General features: G+C 38.5%; 1 protein-coding gene across 1 annotated transcript in view; it reads left to right on the plus strand.

Annotated features, from left to right (window-relative positions):
• The first annotated feature begins 2,060 nt into the window (after positions 1-2,060).
• The window catches only part of TMC3 (transmembrane channel like 3), a 159,608-nt gene continuing 143,034 nt past the window's right edge, over positions 2,061-18,634 (plus strand). Inside the window, exon 1 of the mRNA XM_019471323.1 lies at positions 2,061-2,106. Coding sequence (XP_019326868.1) covers positions 2,061-2,106 — 46 coding nt within the window. The remainder of the gene's footprint in view (positions 2,107-18,634) is intronic.

Consider the following 18,634-nt stretch of genomic DNA (forward strand, 5'->3'; position numbering starts at 1 on the left):
AATCCAGTAGAAGAGGAAGTTGCTTTGAGCGTGCCCTTGTGCTTATATTTTAATATTTTTCTCTGCCTTTTCTTAAACAATTTCACAATAATACTTATAAATGTGTAATAATACCAATAAATGGGCTTTTATTTATATATATATAAAAATATTAAGTATTATTGGAAAAGATGCATATGGGAAATAATTTTCTTTTCAAAAATTTAAACGAAAATTTCAAATGGGAACTGTTCTTTCCCAGATACTGACAGAAAGTGGGCACTGATTTGGTTGCTGATGTGTTTTTATGTTGCCTGCCTGCCTGTACGATCTGTTGCCTCTTGTTCCTAGTCTAGATTTGAGCTCTTTAGCAACTGTACTTTTTGTGCTGGATTCATGCATTTCTTAGCTCACAGCTAGGATCACCAGGTTGTGAGAGAACACAAATAATAAGAATAATTGTGAATAGAGTAGGGAATTGATGTGGCTGAAAATTGAAATATACTTTATGTGCAAATGACAGAAATAGTATTTGCCAACGGAGTAATATTTTCAGATAAGCTAAGTTGTTGATAAATGCATGTTTTCCTACTTGGGACCTGCATTTCTCATGCCAAAACTGAGAATCATTTTTATTTAGTAACACTCCTAAGGAGCCTGTGCAATAATGCAATGTGTGATAATGCAGTAAATCAAAGAGTCTTGTTACATCATGTAGTCCTCACAAGTTAGATGATTATTTAATCCTTCCTTAAACAGTGAATCCCTGTCTTTTAAAAAAAAAAAAGGGGGGGGGGGAAAAGCTTGAAGCTTGAACTAGTTTTTTGTTCTGTTTTCAGAGTCAAATTGTCTGCCTGTTTATCAGCCACAACTCCTGCCATCCTATTAGACTATTAGGTTTAAAATTGGAGTGTTTCTAGGTAAATAGGAACAACACACTAGTTTTCATGACTGATGCATCTGCCTTGGGGATGTGGTACAGACCACTTCCAAGACAGTTTAACCTAATAGGGCAAATGTGTTTGAACTGTTCTCATAAGGATGTTGAGGTGCTGTAGACACATTTGTTCCTTATGCTCACTTATTTGAAGATTAATCTTGATTTCGGAGACATTGTACTTCACTGCTTGGCAGGGTGTCAGTTCTGTGAAGGCACTGGAAGATTAGGCTAAAGTATTTAGTGAAGGAGGAAGCAAAAGCAGTTCAGTCAACAGTTCAGTAGTTATAAATCTGGAAGTACTGTCGTAATAGAAGTGAAACCAGTGAATATATGCTTTACCTTTTTCTAAATGGATGTTTTTTTCTTACCTGCATGGAAGGAAATGATTTGATCTGCGTTTCTGGTTAAAGATCTTCACAGTAGTTTCTCCTGAAGGCATTTTAGATGATTCTACAGCTAAATAACATTAAGCCTTTCCGAGTAATTTTCAGTGCTGCTTGATAGAGAGTTTAAGCAAACATTTTCAGTTAGGTGATAGTATGTAGACAAATCTTTTCAGGAAGGAGGTTTTGAATTTCAAAATATATATGAAAGTTGTATGACTTGCTGTGTATTTATTTTGTAAGACAGACTGTTTTCAGATGCATTTTCATCTTTTGAATTTCTTTTCTTATTGATAACCAAAGTGCAGCACCCTTGATGAGAGTGTCGGCGGGTACTTGCATTTGAATCAAATTTATGAGCCGGCCTAAATACCAAACTTACTCTTGGGCAGTGAGCATATTGTTAAGAAGCAATAACACGTTAATGCCATGGCTAATGTTTATCCCATACTTGACAGAAAGCTTTGCAAACTTCACTTCACTGCTTTTAAGAAGCTGTATTATTTTATTCAGTTTTATTGAAAATATCTAAGCTACCTTAAAGTCAAATTGTATGTGGAGGATGCTACAAAGACCGCTCTCCCCCACAACCTCTGCCTAAAGCTGGCACTTTTGCCCAGTACAGCGTATACATGGTTCATGTCTGGAAGCAGAATAGCTGTGTTACCATGACTTTGTGCCTCTTCACGAGACTCCCTTCAGCCTTAGTGCTGCACTGCGGCAGCTGTGCTAATTCCAGGTCCAGCCCCAGGCCGACAATGGCTAGCCTGGGGAGCTCCATGCGGCACTCATTTGCAAATGCAGGTATGACTTAGGGGCCCAAGCCATAGCCTAGTCAGTGAATGCACACCTTCCGCAACAACGTGCTGGGTTTTTTAAATAGTTTCTGGTATCTAGTTGCTTATAAAAACCCCACGTCATTAAAAAAAAACCCCACCATTCCCTGCATTTGAGTGTTTCCAGTTAACCCAGAAAGCAAGTTTGTGTGCTGTTGGTTTGACTGAACTACTTTATCTGTCAATTTACAGTGTGTCTATACTTTTTCAGTAGGAGAAGGGACCATTTTTAAGGCCTTTAAGGTTTTTAAGGTTGAGACCAGAGATTTGGTAGAACAATACTGGTTTCAGCTAAATCTGCATCTGATGCTGATCTGTTCTACTGCATTGGTAACTTTCTTCCTGGTGTACAAGTTTATGGAGACTTGTAAGTATGATGCTCCTAGGTGTAAGAAAACTTATTGAAACTATTTCTCTTGTTGGCATTGTTCTATACCTGCGTGTCTCCGACCTATTGTTCTCTGCTTGTGGCAGCAGAGCTATAACATCAAACTGAGTTTTAAACATCATTGGTGTAGTTAATTGTTTAGAATTGCTCAGACTTGCTAATGAACTAAAGATTTATCTAACAAACTAGAAGGCAAATACATTTGGATCATAAGTAATGATCAAACTTATCAAACCCTGGGCTATTTACGGCCAACGCACATGGTCCTGCCTTTGGGGGTCAAAGAATTCAACTCTGGTAGGGTGAAAGTTGCTAACACCAGGGAGAAGTCATGATCAAGCACCGCGAGGGCCTTTCTACGTGGTTGGGTGCAGCTGCTGTAAGCTTGTTCCACCCACTGCTAGCATTGATGCTGAGCCTACAGGGCTCTGTGGGGCAGCTTCCACCGCAGGGGTGACCTGGTGAGCTGAAAACACAGGTGAAAAGTCAAGCAGGACTCCAAGCTCTGAATACAGGTTTTGTGCTACCATGTCAGTGAATTTTTTTTTTAAGGCTACTTTGTGTTTGTTACAGTGTGCTCCAGAGCTCTACCCTGACTCTGTTCCTTGTCACAAGTGACTAAAGAGGACTGCCATGCAGGGCTACCACTCTGCCTTTGTGTCTGTAGCTGTGTTTGCGCCGGTCATAGCTTTCTGTTTCTATGCACAGCAAATGGAGAGCTGGCATCACTGCTCCATCCATCAAACTACACAGATATCTTATGTCCTTTCAACGTGCTGTTTGTTTTTTCTATCATTAGCACTTACTTTCTTCCAGTGCTTTCTTCTCTATTGACTATAAAGGATAGTTTACTCATGTTACATTTTAATTTTGCTGTTAACGTGCTTGATTGGAAAAATGTTCTTGTAACAGTAATAAAAAATGTGTGCAAGATAGCACAAATGACACGTAAGCTTATTCTATGAGGTTTGCTTAATTGAAGATAAACAAATTTATTATCTTGCCATTAGTGTGGCTTGTATATGTAAACGGCTTCTTAGCAAGTTCATAAACTTGACTCAACATGCTGCTTTTGACTTGGCACCAGGTTTTATTTTACTGTATCTTAAAAGCTTCTTGGAGGAGTTTCCCTCCTGGTTCTCCTGGCTCCTTGATATATAGACAAGATACCATATCAGGCTCTTTCAAATTCTTCCACAGAAAACTCAGTGATGGTGGAGAATTATAAGCTGTCTCAAAAACACACTTTTTCATTGTGCGTTTTTACAGTCTCCTTCACAGCAGATAAGCGATATAGGAGAATTTAGACAGAACAGCAATACAAATATGAATGTTAGTGAGCCCAATGCAGACTTAAAATGTTTTTCTTTTTCAATTTCAGAGTATAATCCTGTTCTATGAGATGATTCTTAATTGATAGTACTGATTAGCTTTCTTTTCTTGCTGTTATTTTTATAAGAGGAGAAGCACATGGAATAGAAGAAATTAGTAGCTTGGGATCATGGGAAGGAGCGCTCTTGAAATGTGAAACTGTTGTTGGAGCTAGGCAGGCTCATTCTGCCATAATTACCCCATTGACCCACAAATGAACTTTACTTTTCAAAGAAACAATTTTGGAATGTTTCCTGGGGAACATTTTGCTGTTGATGTGTGAGCATACAGTGCAAGATGCTAAAGATACATCAAAACTTGTGGCTAAGTATTAGCATAATGATTAATGCAGCTGCCTAGTGCTGCTACACAGTCACTTTGTAGTGCATCACGACTTTTATAGGAGTGCTTTGTGTCCTTCTGAACAACTCCTGTCCGTGGAGCTGTGTGATGCTCAAAGATATCATTATTTCTGGATTTTTAGTGAGTATGGAAACCTGGGGGCCTGATCCTGGATAGCACTTTCTATTAAACGGGGACTTGACACCTTATAAATAGGACCAGAAGTCTTTTAAAAAAGAACGGTGAGGTGATGGTGTGGGTTTTGTTTTGTTTTTTTCCTATTTGTTTTATTAATCATGTAGCTGAAGACTTCTTTCTCCCATTCCTTTTAAAGGCATGGAACAGTTGCCTTTGCTGGTGCTTGATCCAGAAGTGAGCAGACAGAACTATCCCGCGTTAGTCAGCTTCTAAGCCTGACTCTTTCCTTACATCTGTGGGAGCCACTATAAACCCAGGACACCAAAACGTGATCACTTAATGATTTTCTAGTTTGCAGATCTGTTGTAAGGATGGGCTAAATATGCCGGAGCATGAATTTTTTTTACTATCTAGTTCTTTTCATGAAATTCTTAATATTTCTGAAGAGTAGACTTGCTGTGGCTACTCAGATTCCCATTTATATGTTAGCAATGAAGTCTTTCAAAACATATCCCTAGCAAAAAGAATAATGCTGATAATTCAAAGATGAGTTATATTTGATTAATTTAATAAATTAAATTATGTTGTAATATAATCTAAAATGGTCTAACACAGTGGTAGTTAATTAAATGGACAAAATTCTTAATATGCTAATGGCCTAATTTAGGAACTAATTGCAAAGCCTTTGTAACAATTCAGATTTCTTCCTTCTTTGACATGGTTTTAGTAAGGTAGCTGTAGATATTCTTAATGCTTACGGTGGCATTTTTTGTTGAACTAATTTGTAGAATTTTTCATAAATATGAATATTGGTATTAGATTCTAGTCTGTGTGGAAGATGACAAAAGGAAAAAGTGTTTCTGAATTACTGAAGGTTCCTCTTGAAAAGACTTCTGAGCTTTCATTTTTGTTAATTATATTTTCCTGAGAGTTTAAAAAATAATATGTTTCTACGGACAAATACTCTGCTTCTTCAGAAAATGCAGCTCCCAGGTAACTTTCAATTCCTTGCCTGCGTAATTAAAACACAAACTCAAGACCTTTTTCTCAACACTTCCATCGTCTATTTCTCATTATGCTTCTTGATGAGATTTTTAGGCTTCACAGAACACCATCTAGGCAGCTAATCCGATGCAGCGCTAAGATCACAGCACTTCTTGTGTAATTCTTATTAGGTTAATCAAGAAACTTACTGAAGCAGGAGGTTTTTTAAGGCCTGCCAAATTTGAAACCATAGATCAAAGTTCATAGCCCTCTGACCCTTTTGCCCTAACTTGCCTCAGCAAAGTCTACATGAATGGCCTTATTGTGAATATGGCAATGTCCGAGAGCCGGTACATTTGCAATTGTTTAGGCTTAGGAGAGGCATTGTGTTGTGACTGATGAAATGCATTTTCTTCTTTTTCTGAAGTGTAAAAGTTTTCACCTCCATTGCCTATACAAGTGCTCCGGTGATCACAATAGCAGTTAGGTGATCCTTGTTCCTGTCAGACTGAGCACCCAGTTTTATGACAGAGTGTAATTAAATGGCTCAGAAGCCAACATTAGGAAAACAGCAGTGAAGAATAGGGGAAAAGCTTAATTTCCATATGGTCAGCCAAGCAAGAACAACACCAGCATTGTGATCTGGAGGAGACAGTTTAAGCGCTATTAAAGAGACGTCTATTCTTTGCATGTCTCTTGAATGCCACTGCACTTCTTTGATTACCCTTCTTCATGGTCAAAACCTCTTCCTAAACCAAATGCGTTTTGCATGGCGTGACTTCTTTGGTATTATTAATATAATAGCAAGGAATATTTTGAATAATAACACTGAACTGAAGAATAGAAATCAAATAATTTAATTAAACGAAGTTTGGCCCAGAAAGACTTAGGGAATTTTAATAAGGTTGCCTTAATAACATTCTGATTTACTACTTCCTTTTACAGGGGAAATTACAAAAGTAAGATCACAGTAGGATTGGAGCTTTTGGGGAGCACGGGGTAGAAATGCTAATTGTGCTTCTAAAGAGGACCTGAAGTTCTTTGGGTAAATTAAATTGTGTTCATTTTTTTTTTTTAACTTCCTGAACTAATTTCCCTAAAAAAGTAACCAGTGACTCTCTGGATTTAGCAATTAGCCAGAAGGAAGAGTTAAAAGGTTTTTGCAGTCATGTGTTCTTTAAATTGCCCACACCAGCTATTTAAGTACTCAAATGTAAAACTGACATCTTGATTTTTAGATGCGCATGTCATCATTACAGCTACTGGTCGACAGTTGGACTCGATGATCTTAGAGGTCTTTTCCAACCTCAGTGATTCTATGATTCTACTGTAATGCTGGATTGGTCACTCTTTCTGCGCCTGGTAACACTGCTTCCAGAGCCAGTGGGAATTTGGCTGTTTTGAACATTGAGTGGTGGCTTTGAGATGAGTTACCAGGGTCTGTGTTCTTGCATCGTCAAAAGAAAGTGTTTAAAAGTTTGCAACTTGTGCAGTGCAGAAGTGACAAAAAGTAGTGTGTGTGAGCAACAGAGGTGGGTTTGGTTGGTTGGTTGTTTTTAATATATGTCTAATTGAATTGAAAGCAAATGCTTAGGAACAACATAACGCTTATTTCAAGAGCAGTTAACTTGAAAGTCAATGCCTGTATAATGGTGAAATGATCAGATATTTCTGAGAACACCCTTACAACTTAGCAAAGTGTATGAGTGTGGTACCAGAAATTACAAGAGTTTATTAAAATAAAGCAAGAGATGTTGTTCAGATCAGCAATTTACTAATTAAAGAAGAGTGTTGATTGATTAAAGCAGGATGTTCGTTTACAAAGCAAAGCAAACAAAGCAGTTCAGGCAATTATGGTTCTCCCCCTTACTGCAGGAAAACATTTGAAAGTCTGACAGGCAGTTGTTTACTCAATATGAGTATTCGATTCTTCTCTAATTTTCAAATCTATAGAAAATCACTGTATCACCTGCAGAAAGTTCTCAAGATAAATACCCAATGGCATATTTTGGTACAATTGGGCTGCAGTCTGCTGCTTTTCAAACAGGAAAAAAAGTGAAAGGCAGAAGCAATAAAAGGGACGTCTTTGAGGGGTCTAAATTTCTTTTGCCCAACTCAGTCTTGACTACAGCTTAATTTTAAAATGCATCCTTTCACCTGCCACAGCCAAATTCGTTTCCTTTCTATGTATAAAACAAAGTGTCAGTTTTGTTTGATCCTTAGATACTGAACATTAAGATGCATTATTATTAGATGAGGCAAAGTTTATTCTGGTGAATTGCATTAACGAGAGAGCAGTGTGACAGATATGATATGAGCTTGGGAAGGAGTGTATGTGCAGAGGAGAATATTGTCATCACTCTCAGCAAAATAATGCAGAGTATCGCTTTATTTATGGCTTGAAAAACTGACAGAGACAGTTAAATCTTTGTGTCAGTCAAGTCCTGATTTAAAGCTCTGGCTGTCGGTTTTCAAGGACTCAATTACGTTATGACCTTTCATCTTTTTCCTCTTTACAGCTCACACAGTGCCAAGGCTCCTCTTAATTATTTTTTTGTCTTATTCTTTCCTTGTGCTCTTTTCTTTAAATAAATGCAAGGAGGCAGGTAGGGGAAAAATCTCTTTCCAGCAACTTTATTTTTTATTTTTATTACATCATTACCATTTTCACACTTGTAATTCCATGGTGTTTCTTCCTGGCATATTCTCACTTGTCTAGCCAGTGGTCCCAAATGGGATTTACCAATTTACTTCTGGAAACTAAATGGCCTAATGTTCCTTTCTGGTTATCTACCCTTTCAGCTGGTGGGATATATGCTCTGCCTTCTGCCTGCTTAGTGCCCTGTAGATAAATTTGTACAGAATTTCTTTAGCTGTCAGAGTGATGGATGGGCGGTACAGTGGAGCCTGCTCAGCCAGAGCAAGTGGCTGCCTTTGCCATCCATCACTCTTCCTGCTGTCAGCCCCCTGATCAGGACTTCAGAGCAGGTTCAGACTTTGTCTAGGTCACAGTGCCACAGAAAAACAATTAGTTTGTCAAGGATATACATATTTTAGCATGAGGATATTTGACGTCTGAAATGCTGTTGTTGTGTTCTGCGTTCGATAAATCAGATTTTTACTTTGTTTTGAAGTAGGAGCTTGGGGGAGAGCGAACGTGTCACATTGCGTATTCTTGTAGTTATGATTGTGGATGGTAGGAAAGAAAAGTGAGTGGCCAGTTAGAAAAAAGAAAATGGAAAAGCAGCATTTGATACCTGAGCACTGGAGGCAGATGTCTGTTTCAAAAGGGATGTAAAAAACAGCTCTGGCCTTTTAAAGGATTTAGGTTTTTTCCTACTAGTAATTTTTAGTAACACTGGTTGTCTTTGGGCTTTAGATCATTCTCTGGCTTGATTTGTTGGCTCTTTTGACTCACCAACTACTTGTGAAATAGAAAAGTACCAAACTAAATTGAAGTATTTCTTCTTACTTGTGTTATATTTCACTAAGACTTATGTTTCTCTGTATGTCATTACATTTCACATGTTCAGCTGGTAACTTAAGTTTCTGCTCTTAAACACCAGCCAGGATTTTTAATTCAGAACAGTCCTTAACCCTTGCTCACGAACTTAATTTTTTTTCTTCCCATTTAGAGGTGCTGGGGAGAAGAAATGAGATACCTAGGCTGACAATTCATTTAGCTGGCAGTGAAACAGGGTTAGCTGTTTGAACGCCGATTGTCCTCCAGTGGTTTTTACTGTTCTGTGAGGGACTTTTCCACAATTCACCGGATCTGCTCAGCTTCTGCTGGGGACAGTCCAACAGGAGTGCTACCAGTTGCTGAACATGTGGCTTCACTCTGGAGGCAGCTGGCTGTTGTGTCACCTGCTGGAGAACACCTGAAGCATGGGGTCGTACTGAGAAGGAAAAACACTTGTGACATGAAGAAGGATATAGCGCTATTACAAACCTGCGTTTTGTGCGTGAATCACTTCAACAAAAGATGGTAACTGTGGTAGAGCCTAGGTTTGGGTTTGTCAAAGTGGTTACATATGCTTGATACCACCCTTGACTGTACTGTGGAGTAAGGGAACATCAGATTACATGTGCTTTGTAACACCCATACGACAGGCTAACAGCAGTGAGCCACGTGGTAGCTTGAGTAGGGTTTCCGTAATGGCTATATGCACTTAGCCGAGCCTGACATAGCACTAGTGACCCGAAATTGTACGCAAGTCCTTGTTCTTCTGTCCCCCCAATTATCTTTCAGGAATAGGTATGGTAGCACTGACTGCTTATAATCTGAACAATCTACTTGTGTTTGCGTTTATAAACCAGTTAGCTACGAAGTGTGCTGTGGTACGAAGTACCAACAATATTTTCCAAAAGTAAATTGGGTGTGTTTAGCATTTCAATGCCTGAAGAAGGTGTTACGATATCTTGCAAAGTAAATGGCCTTGCAAATAACTATAATGTTCCATGCTTAAGTGGAAAAGATGCTAAAATCATACCCTTCTTTCTTTGCAACTTGTGTGGCATGCTAAAACTCTGTGGAGACAAAATAACTGTGTTCTGGATATGCTGAGCAAGCACAGAAATAACTCATCTCCTTGTCCACTAATATTCCCACTATCTAGCACCAGCCACTCTGTGTCAGTCTGAGCAACTGTGGTTACAGGATTGTTTTCTTAGAAGACTGCTACATATTTATGTTTGAGTGAGGAGGATTTTTTTGCTTGGAGCTGTTACCAGTGGATCGGCAGGGAAAATAAATCTTTGCTAAATCTGTGTTTTTCGCATTTTCAAGTGATCAATTACATTTATCAAGTTTCTGGATAAATGCAGATTATCTTCAGCTCAGTAAAATTGTAATGCTTCTCCATATGTAGGGCAGAAGCTATTTCTGCATGGATGCTGTGCAGACAGCCTTCTTGATGGCTGTGAGAAAGATGGCATAGCTAAAGCTATGTTGACGTATTTAGAAGGAATTAAGCTCTCTCCACACATCTGTATTTTAATAATGTGGCTTTTTTTCAGTGTTTCTTTGCACAGTGGAACAAATCAGAAATAGCCACTGCAGCTGAAGGCAACAGAGGCTCTCACTTGAGCAACAGCGTTTCCTCTTCCAGACCTTTCTTAGACAACTGTTACGTTATCATGTTCAAACCTGTTTTCCTGCTCTATTTGCTTTGTTACTGTGCTGTGTCTCACACGATGCGTTTAAATCACAGGGTCTTTGTGACATGAACTTTGTTTGGCATGGATCTAGAAGTATAATATACAAGTATAGTATAGACATTTATTTTAAGGAACGACGAAATTTGGCAGCTGGCTAGGAAAAGATGGAATTTCTGATTATTAGGACAACAGTGAGGGCAGGTTTTCATTACTAAACAAGCATATAGACATTTCTGTTAACATGCCCCATAACAAGATAGCTCGTCATGCTAATTTGTTACTAGGAGAGTGCATTACACGTAGGTGGAAGTTTGGGAAGAAATTTAACCTGTTCCTGGTTTATTGAGAAAGAAAATGAGTCTACAATTCCAAAATAAATTAATAAATAACAATTTTTGGTAGCAGGGAACAGTTAATTGCTTCTTGTGTCCCATAGTTAACAGAAGTTTATGGAAGCAATAGGCCAACTGAATGACACTGAACGTGGTCCAAGTGGAGTGGTTTTGTTCTAACTTCTCTTCCTTCCAGTAAGAGTGGAGAACCTGGACTCTGGCAGATGTACCGAGAGTATGAGTACTGTACCTGCTACAGAAGCTGCAAGCCAAGCACCAAGTTGAGAGGTCCCAACATACACAGTAAATATTTAAATGCACTTTAAAACAAGTGCCTCTGATTTTAAAGCCTTTTAACATCTTATATAATATTTGAACAGGATAATGATTCTTGTGTGCTTTACTCATCTTGAAAAATATTGAGTGAAGGTTCAGCTGGCTTCTATTTTATCCTGCTATGTGTCTGCTTATTTGCTTCAGAGGTGACTTCAATCAGCTGTATGGGGAAACTAGGGCTAATATTTCTGAATATCTGCAGGATCATCACCTGGGGCATTATAGTAACATGGTATGTAGCGTGATGTGTGTTCACATGGGCATTGAAGGAATTTTCCATCTAGTTTTGGTGGTCACAAAGCCACATTAGAATAAATATAGTAACTGAGGTCTAATACTGCCAAAGAAAGTAGAATGAGCAGTTTTAAGCAGTAGATGACAGACCATTGAAGAAGGAAAAAATTTGTAAGAGTAGATTTAGGAGGTAAGTATCCAGTATAATAAGTGCAAGGTATGTGTTACCTAGTATCTAGAGGCTTGACTAGTTATCTGTAACAAGACCCTGGCTGGAACTGTACAGTTATAAGCATCAGGTGTTTGGCATGTGGAACTGAATTTTCCACCTTAAAATCACCTTAGTGTTTTAAAGCTAGAAGAGACCATACTGTCTTGTTCACTCCTTTGTTTTATCAAAGAATAGTCATATACTCAACCTAATATCTAATGTTTAACTTAATTTTCAATATCAGTTGTTCTTTATCAGTCCTTGGCCAAGCCTGATAGTTCTCAGTGCATTGTCATTAAAGGTGAGATGTAAAAGTAATGCAACCGATATGTCCTATGTATACTGAATTTTAGTGACTCAATTTCAGTCGCTCAAAAGCTTTTCTCTCCAGGGCCCTGGTGTGAACGTGACCTTCTATATCCTAAATATTAAAACAACTGTTTTAAGCTTCATGTTTTAGTTTTAAAAGCAAAGGAACAAAGTCACGGTGGAGGCCAGCTGGCAGACTTGCATAGCAATGTGCAAACCTTTCTGCTTTAGACATACCAGAATTTAAATTTGCACTTAAATCACAAGTCAGTATGAATTTAAGCCTATCCAAGAACTCATTTATCCACATCACAAAACCACCCCACAAATTGGTACAGTACTTTTCACTTGGCAGTCACTCCTCCAGAGATATCCAGGACAGAAATAGCAAGGGTACTGCACGCCAGATATATGCTGGCAAAGCTGCCTGTGGTAGGAAACTTGTTCAGCACCTGCCTGTTTGTGCTATGCTTGGCTGCCATCGCCTGTATTAGACTATCACATTTATAATGACTGAAATTGTCCACATTATTTAATAACAGCAGTGTTTTTTGGTTTATTGTTTAACCTGAGCTAAAATTTTAAGTGCAAATTAAAGTGAGCAAGTATACAGAAAAGCACAGCAGGTCTGAGCAGAATCACTGTTTTCAGAAACTTGTGATTTCTTGGGACACAAACTTGGAATTGGCTGTGCCTAGGAGAGCACTTGTTCCTCTTCCCCACTGTGCAAAGCTCTGTTAAGGTTGATAGGTCTCCGTGTGGGTGTGGAGATCTCAGAATTTAACAACTCTCATTTTCCTCAGTATTTAAAAACTGAAATATTTGTTAACCAGCCTCTTTACTTCTGCTTGCCCAAGCTAACGTCTGATGATAATCCCAATGACTTTCAAGTGAACTGTGTGATGTCAGGAATAAATGTGGCTCAATAAAAATTGAAAAGTAGGTCAGGATGATCTTAAGTCCTCTCAAGGCCACCTGGTCAGTGCTGGAAGACAGATCTTTGTAGCCTCATGAAAGAAATCTTCAAGCCCAATTTCTTTTTGAGAGACCCTAAAGAAAGAGGCTCCCTGTGCAAAATGAAAACGCTGTGATATTCTTCCTTCATGTGAAATATCTAAAATTGTGCCTGTAATGGCTGCTAAGTCAGCGGCACTGCAGAGAATGTGGAAAAGTATCAGGTTTTATCTAGTGATTTTTTGCTGAACATTAACCTATCATTGAATACTGCCTGGATAATTCACGAGATGGCTAAGAGTCTCCTTTTATACATATGCTCTCTCCAGCACACTTGTGTGCTTTACCTTCTTGAGAGGTAGAAAAGTTGGCAGGCATTTCTCTTGTTGGCACCGATGGTAACGTGTTCACTGGCAAAACTATTAAGCTTTGCTTTGTAGAAGCGCTTTAAACAAGCGTAGGATATCTTAGAAATGGAGAAGCCTGCAGCCAGTATTGATTACTGTACCAGCTAAATACCTTTACTAACCTGTGCGTAGGATCTGTTGCATCCAAGTTGCAATCCTTTAATTCTTTGTTTAAGGTTTTGTATCTCTCGGCAAATCTGCCCTTGCAAAGTCTGACCAAAATGACTTGATATTCTTGATCTTATTTTTCACTCTATGTGTACAATTTTTAAGCGGTTTTAATGTATATTAAAAAAAAAAGTGAAACGATGCATTCCAAAGAGGAAAAATTTATTGATTTATTTTTTTTAAGTGGCCTCCTTTGAAACTTTCTTGAAACATACAATTATAATTTTAAATAACTAAAGACCTGGGAAAGAAAAATAACTAAGGACCTGGGAAAGAAATGATGTACACAAGCTAAAGTAGTAAATATCCTGAGAATACCCTCTTTTTCTTCCTGCGTACATCAAAATTGCATTGTGCTCAGTCCAGAACTCTCTTGTCATTAAAAAAATAAGCAGTTTTGGTACGCTATGTCTAACTACTTGCTGTTCCCTGCTGGAAGTGAACTACGTGTTGCCTCCAAAAGGCCTCGCTTTCCACAGGATCAGTTTGATCCAATTGTGTTAATCTGTGTTAGTCCGTCTGCTCTAATTAGACCAGGGTTTTAATGTCAGTGATAAGTAGAGTTAGTCCTTTTTATCTTACTTGGGAATTACTACAGTAGTAGCCTGTTCCAGCAAGACTAGAAGATTTTAGCTATAATTACTTCATGAAAGGCTGTCATTTATAAAGACACATTGTCATGCAGCTGGGGGAATACTCCCCCCAGCTGGACGCTCACCAGGCTGCTCTGGTTACCTCCTGCCATACAGCCTCTGGGTGTTCTACGATTCCTGTTGTTGAAAAGTAGGCAAGACAGGCCCTTTGGTTTCTCTAGTACGCTCACGGGTCACAGGCTGTCTATTAATTTTCATAAAAATGGGACCTCGTTGCCCAGCTGCCACAATCATCTTGAGACAGCGCTGATCTCCATCCCCAGCCTCTGCTACCTCAGGCTGGCAAGAGATGCAATTTGTGAGTGCACTCTTTGAGTTTAAGATTCAGCTTGCCTGAGTTGTCAGAGTTACAAAAAGCCAATTGCTTTCTGTGTTAGTTACATGAGAAGTATATGTTTTAAGACAAAATAATGGATGTGTGTGCATATTTATTGATTTTTTTTTTTTTTTTTTTTTTTTTTTTTTTTTTTTTTTTTTTTTTTTTTTTTTTTTTTTTTTTTTTTTTTTTTTTTTTTTTTTTTTTTTTTTTTTTTTTTTTTTTTTTTTTTTTTTTTTTTTTTTTTTTTTTTTTTTTTTTTTTTTTTTTTTTTTTTTTTTTTTTTTTTTTTTTTTTTTTTTTTTTTTTTTTTTTTTTTTTTTTTTTTTTTTTTTTTTTTTTTTTTTTTTTTTTTTTTTTTTTTTTTTTTTTTTTTTTTTTTTTGACCACAGTGGAGTGTGCTCGGGGCTTGCTGTCAGGGTCACCTGCAGAACCCAGGGGTCCCTCCTCTGTCTGTGTTTTCCTTTCTGAACCGTGAACTGTCTTCTAATATGCAGCTACTTTCTCAGTTTTGCCTCTGGTCTGCTCTCTTATTTTCTTCAGCAGCTGATTGGGAGCCTGCCTTTATAATTTTTAGCTTGTTTTATTAAGTGAACTTCTGCACCAGCAAAAGTCAATGGAAACTGCTTGATGACTTCACAGAGGGTGGATTGCAGCCTTGCTGTATAGAGATACATGGTATTTTGTAGAAATGCCTTTTGACTTATGAACTACAAATCTTGTAATTTTTGTTTGTATTATCTTTTATGTCAATGGATTAGAGTAATGACTTGTTTGCTTTATCCTCAGATTTATATAATTGTTTATTTTCTGTGAGAGGCTGTTTCAATAGAAGTATTGGTGGGAACATTGTACTAGGTAACTGACGTTTTGTAATAGAAATTTTTTTCAAAAGCAGTAACAATGTCTTACAGGCCTTACTCTTAGCTGTGGTGTGATATGATGCAGATTTTTATAGTAAGTCTTCAAAGACTCTCCATCTCTGATTCATGTAGATGGGTATCTTACTGAAACATTTTTCTGGCATGTGAAAGCAGATGAATAACGCTTGGGTTTTTTTCTTGGTTATAAAGGGAAATGAATTAACAGTAAATGATTGCAAAAAGCTTATTCATGTCATGATTTGAGAAAGCACGTGGAAAATATGACAGTGATGGAATTGCAGCCTTGCTTTGAGTCCCACAGCATATATGGGTTAAGGGGTTCACCTGTAAGGCTCTAGTACAAGAATGGTGAACACGAAAAGAGAGAGAGGGAAATAGATGAAGCATAAACAGGAAGACAGAAATGATTCTTGAGGGTCTTTAGAAGATGTCTGCCTTGGCTGGCTCTCCCAGTTCTAGGATAAGCTAAGCTACATTTTTTCCTCCTTTCTGATCACTCCAATCAGACATTAAGATGTCATTTCAGGTCCTGAATTAAATTTAGGAATTGCTTCTCGTTGACTAGTCTGCTTTCTATTTCTGTCTCAGGATGGAATTATGCAATTCTTTCCTTCCTGGTCCATGACTTAGAATATACCAAATGCACGCTGCTATGCAGGTTTTTCTCACGGGGCATCTGTGCTGATGCAAATGACATAAAAACAACAAATGTGCCACGTACCTGTTTAGTGTCTTCTGATCTTGTATATCACTACAAGTTAAGTTGAGGGGCTTCTTCCTGAAGTTACTAAGATCATATTGAGAAATCGAGTTTGTCCCACGACGTTCAGATCCAGATGACCGCTTATTCCAGCGTTTAGACTATATTTTGAGAGTTTGTCTCTCTCTAAAGTAAAAGAAGGGCTCTGTGGCTGCATGAATTGTTACTATACTGCTCAATAGTTTCCTTTATTTTAGTGAGTCAGGCAGGCATCCACTGCTGGCTGGTATAGTGGATCCCAGATGGGAGGTTGCCCTCATGGTGATGCTTGCTGTTCCTCTGCTTGGGTAAGGAGATCTGGTAATCCTGAGTGGACTGCTGCCGTGGGTCTGGCAGCTATTTCTCTTCTGTAAGGAAAGCTCTTGCTGTGGGGCCCTTTCTTTGCTTTCCATGTAGAACTTGCAAGGTTTCTTAAAATTAAGCCCCAAAGGTCTACTGTGGGTATATGTCCAAATAACACATTTGATTCAGACAACCTTACTAAACAGTGGGAAAGCCAAAGCAGAGGACATGAAGGTGCAAGGATGTGCAACCTGGTATGTGATAGCCTCTCCAAAACTTTCATTTTAGAGAGAAGTTTAGGAAGGAGTAGGACAAAGATAAGGAAATGTCAAGCCTTGAGAGTCTAACCTCTTTGACTACTCTGGAATACTATGTGGGAAGATAAAGTGATTGGAAATAGGAGTAGGCAACTCAAGAGTACTGCGAACACAGGGGAGCAGATCAGGAAAAATATTGGTAAGAAAAGCTTGGTAGTATCAGCTCACCAGCTGTTGAGATGCTAGGCACCATCTTGGAGAATTATTTAGGAATCATCCCAAAGTGGGTGGGCTAGGAAAAATAATGTATTCTAGTAAACATAACTCATCAATGTGTGAGAAGCTATCTGCCTATATAAAGCCATAGTTAAAAAGTTTTATGCCCATACTGAGCATAAATGTGCAGTTGCATATGAAGAAGCTGTAATTGCTGAGCTCCTTTGAGGACTAGGCCTCTGGAATACAGAAATGATGATTATTTTTGCTGATTGCAAGAGTGCACTAAAGCTATTTCCAATGCCAGAACCAAACAGTGCAAAAGGTGTTAAAGAGGATTGAAATATATGTGAATAAAAGTTGTGTGTGCGTAGAGAATAGATTTCACTACTATTCAGCATTGCTTGGAGATTTCTAGGACCCTAAAACTTACAGCGTATACGGTGTGGTCTGCAGCGAGAGCAGGAATATTCACTGAGGCTCTGACTCAGCTGCACATCCAATCTAACTGGCTCAGCTAGCTTCAAATCTTGAACTAGTTGTGTCCAAATGGAAACTGTGGAAAAAAACGCATAAGCATCATCCGTAAAAACATGAGTTTCAGAAGTATTGCATGTTAAATGCAAGAGGAAAGCCTTTTACTCTACTTGGTGGTTCATGTGTCAGCTAGACTGCATATCCAACCCTGGATGCTACACAGCAAAAAAGACATGCATCAGATGGAGATAGACCAGAGGCGAGCAATAATGATGATAAAAGAAAATATGAGCTATGAAAGCAAACTGAAAGAATTTGGTTTGTTTAGTCTAGAAGTTAAGTAAAGAAGGCTGAGAAGGTGTAGGCAAAAAGCTGGTGTTTGGAGGAAGAGAATAATCTGGTTTTTCATGTCCGCTGGGGACAGGACAAGAACTGATGAGCTTAAATTAAAGCAGAGGAGATTAGAAGTTAGATATGAGGGGAACCTTTGCAATTGTAAGGATAATTAGTCACTGGCATAGATTGCTTAGGGCTGCTATGGAATCACTTCAGCTTTGTAAAAACAGGCTTGACAAACATCTGCCAGGAGTGCCATAGGTAGCGATGACAGTGCCTGGGAGTAGTAAGGTAAATTTGGGGTCTGCTTGAGCACCTTCCTGTCCTAGTTTCTTTGATATGCAGTTTGTATTTTCATTCTCACACTGCTGCCTTCTGGGGCCCCATTCACCCCAAAAAATCTCAGTTAAAACGTTTATTTGATGCCTACTTCAATCAGCAGGAAAACAAATATAACGTATGTTTTAGTGACAGAAGAAAAGTTAGCCTGAAACAGATTTTGTTACGGAGACCAGCTTTAGGGCTACCACAAGTTTTACAACATCTGTTTCACTGTGGTGTAGCAGGAAGCAGCTTCTATTACACTTTATCAGCAAAAATTCAGATCCCAAAGTGACAGGGCAAGCTTAAAAGAAAAAACAGCTGTTGACGAGACTCTAGTGAGTATGCTGTGGCCCTCAGCAAAATAAAACTTGATGGGAAGGGAAAGCAAAGCTTTTCTTCATTCAGCTTTGAGAAAAATTTACATGGTCGCAGATTAGCGAATGGATTTATTCACCAGTTTACAAAACCTGTTATTCACAGTGCTGCACGGCATGTTACTGTCAGCTGTCCCAGTGACCCTAATGCAGGCAGTGCATTCCCCAAGGCTCTAGTGCACTAGCTGGTTTTAATGTAACGGTGTGCGTCATCTGGACTGATGAAGCAAGGTAGTGATTCCAGCTGCATAGTTCATTTCTGCTGGATAAAATAAAATGATGA

This window comes from Aptenodytes forsteri, unplaced genomic scaffold, assembly GCF_000699145.1.
Source record: "Aptenodytes forsteri isolate BGI_AS27 unplaced genomic scaffold, ASM69914v1 Scaffold1, whole genome shotgun sequence".
Classification (NCBI taxonomy): Eukaryota; Metazoa; Chordata; class Aves; order Sphenisciformes; family Spheniscidae; genus Aptenodytes; species Aptenodytes forsteri.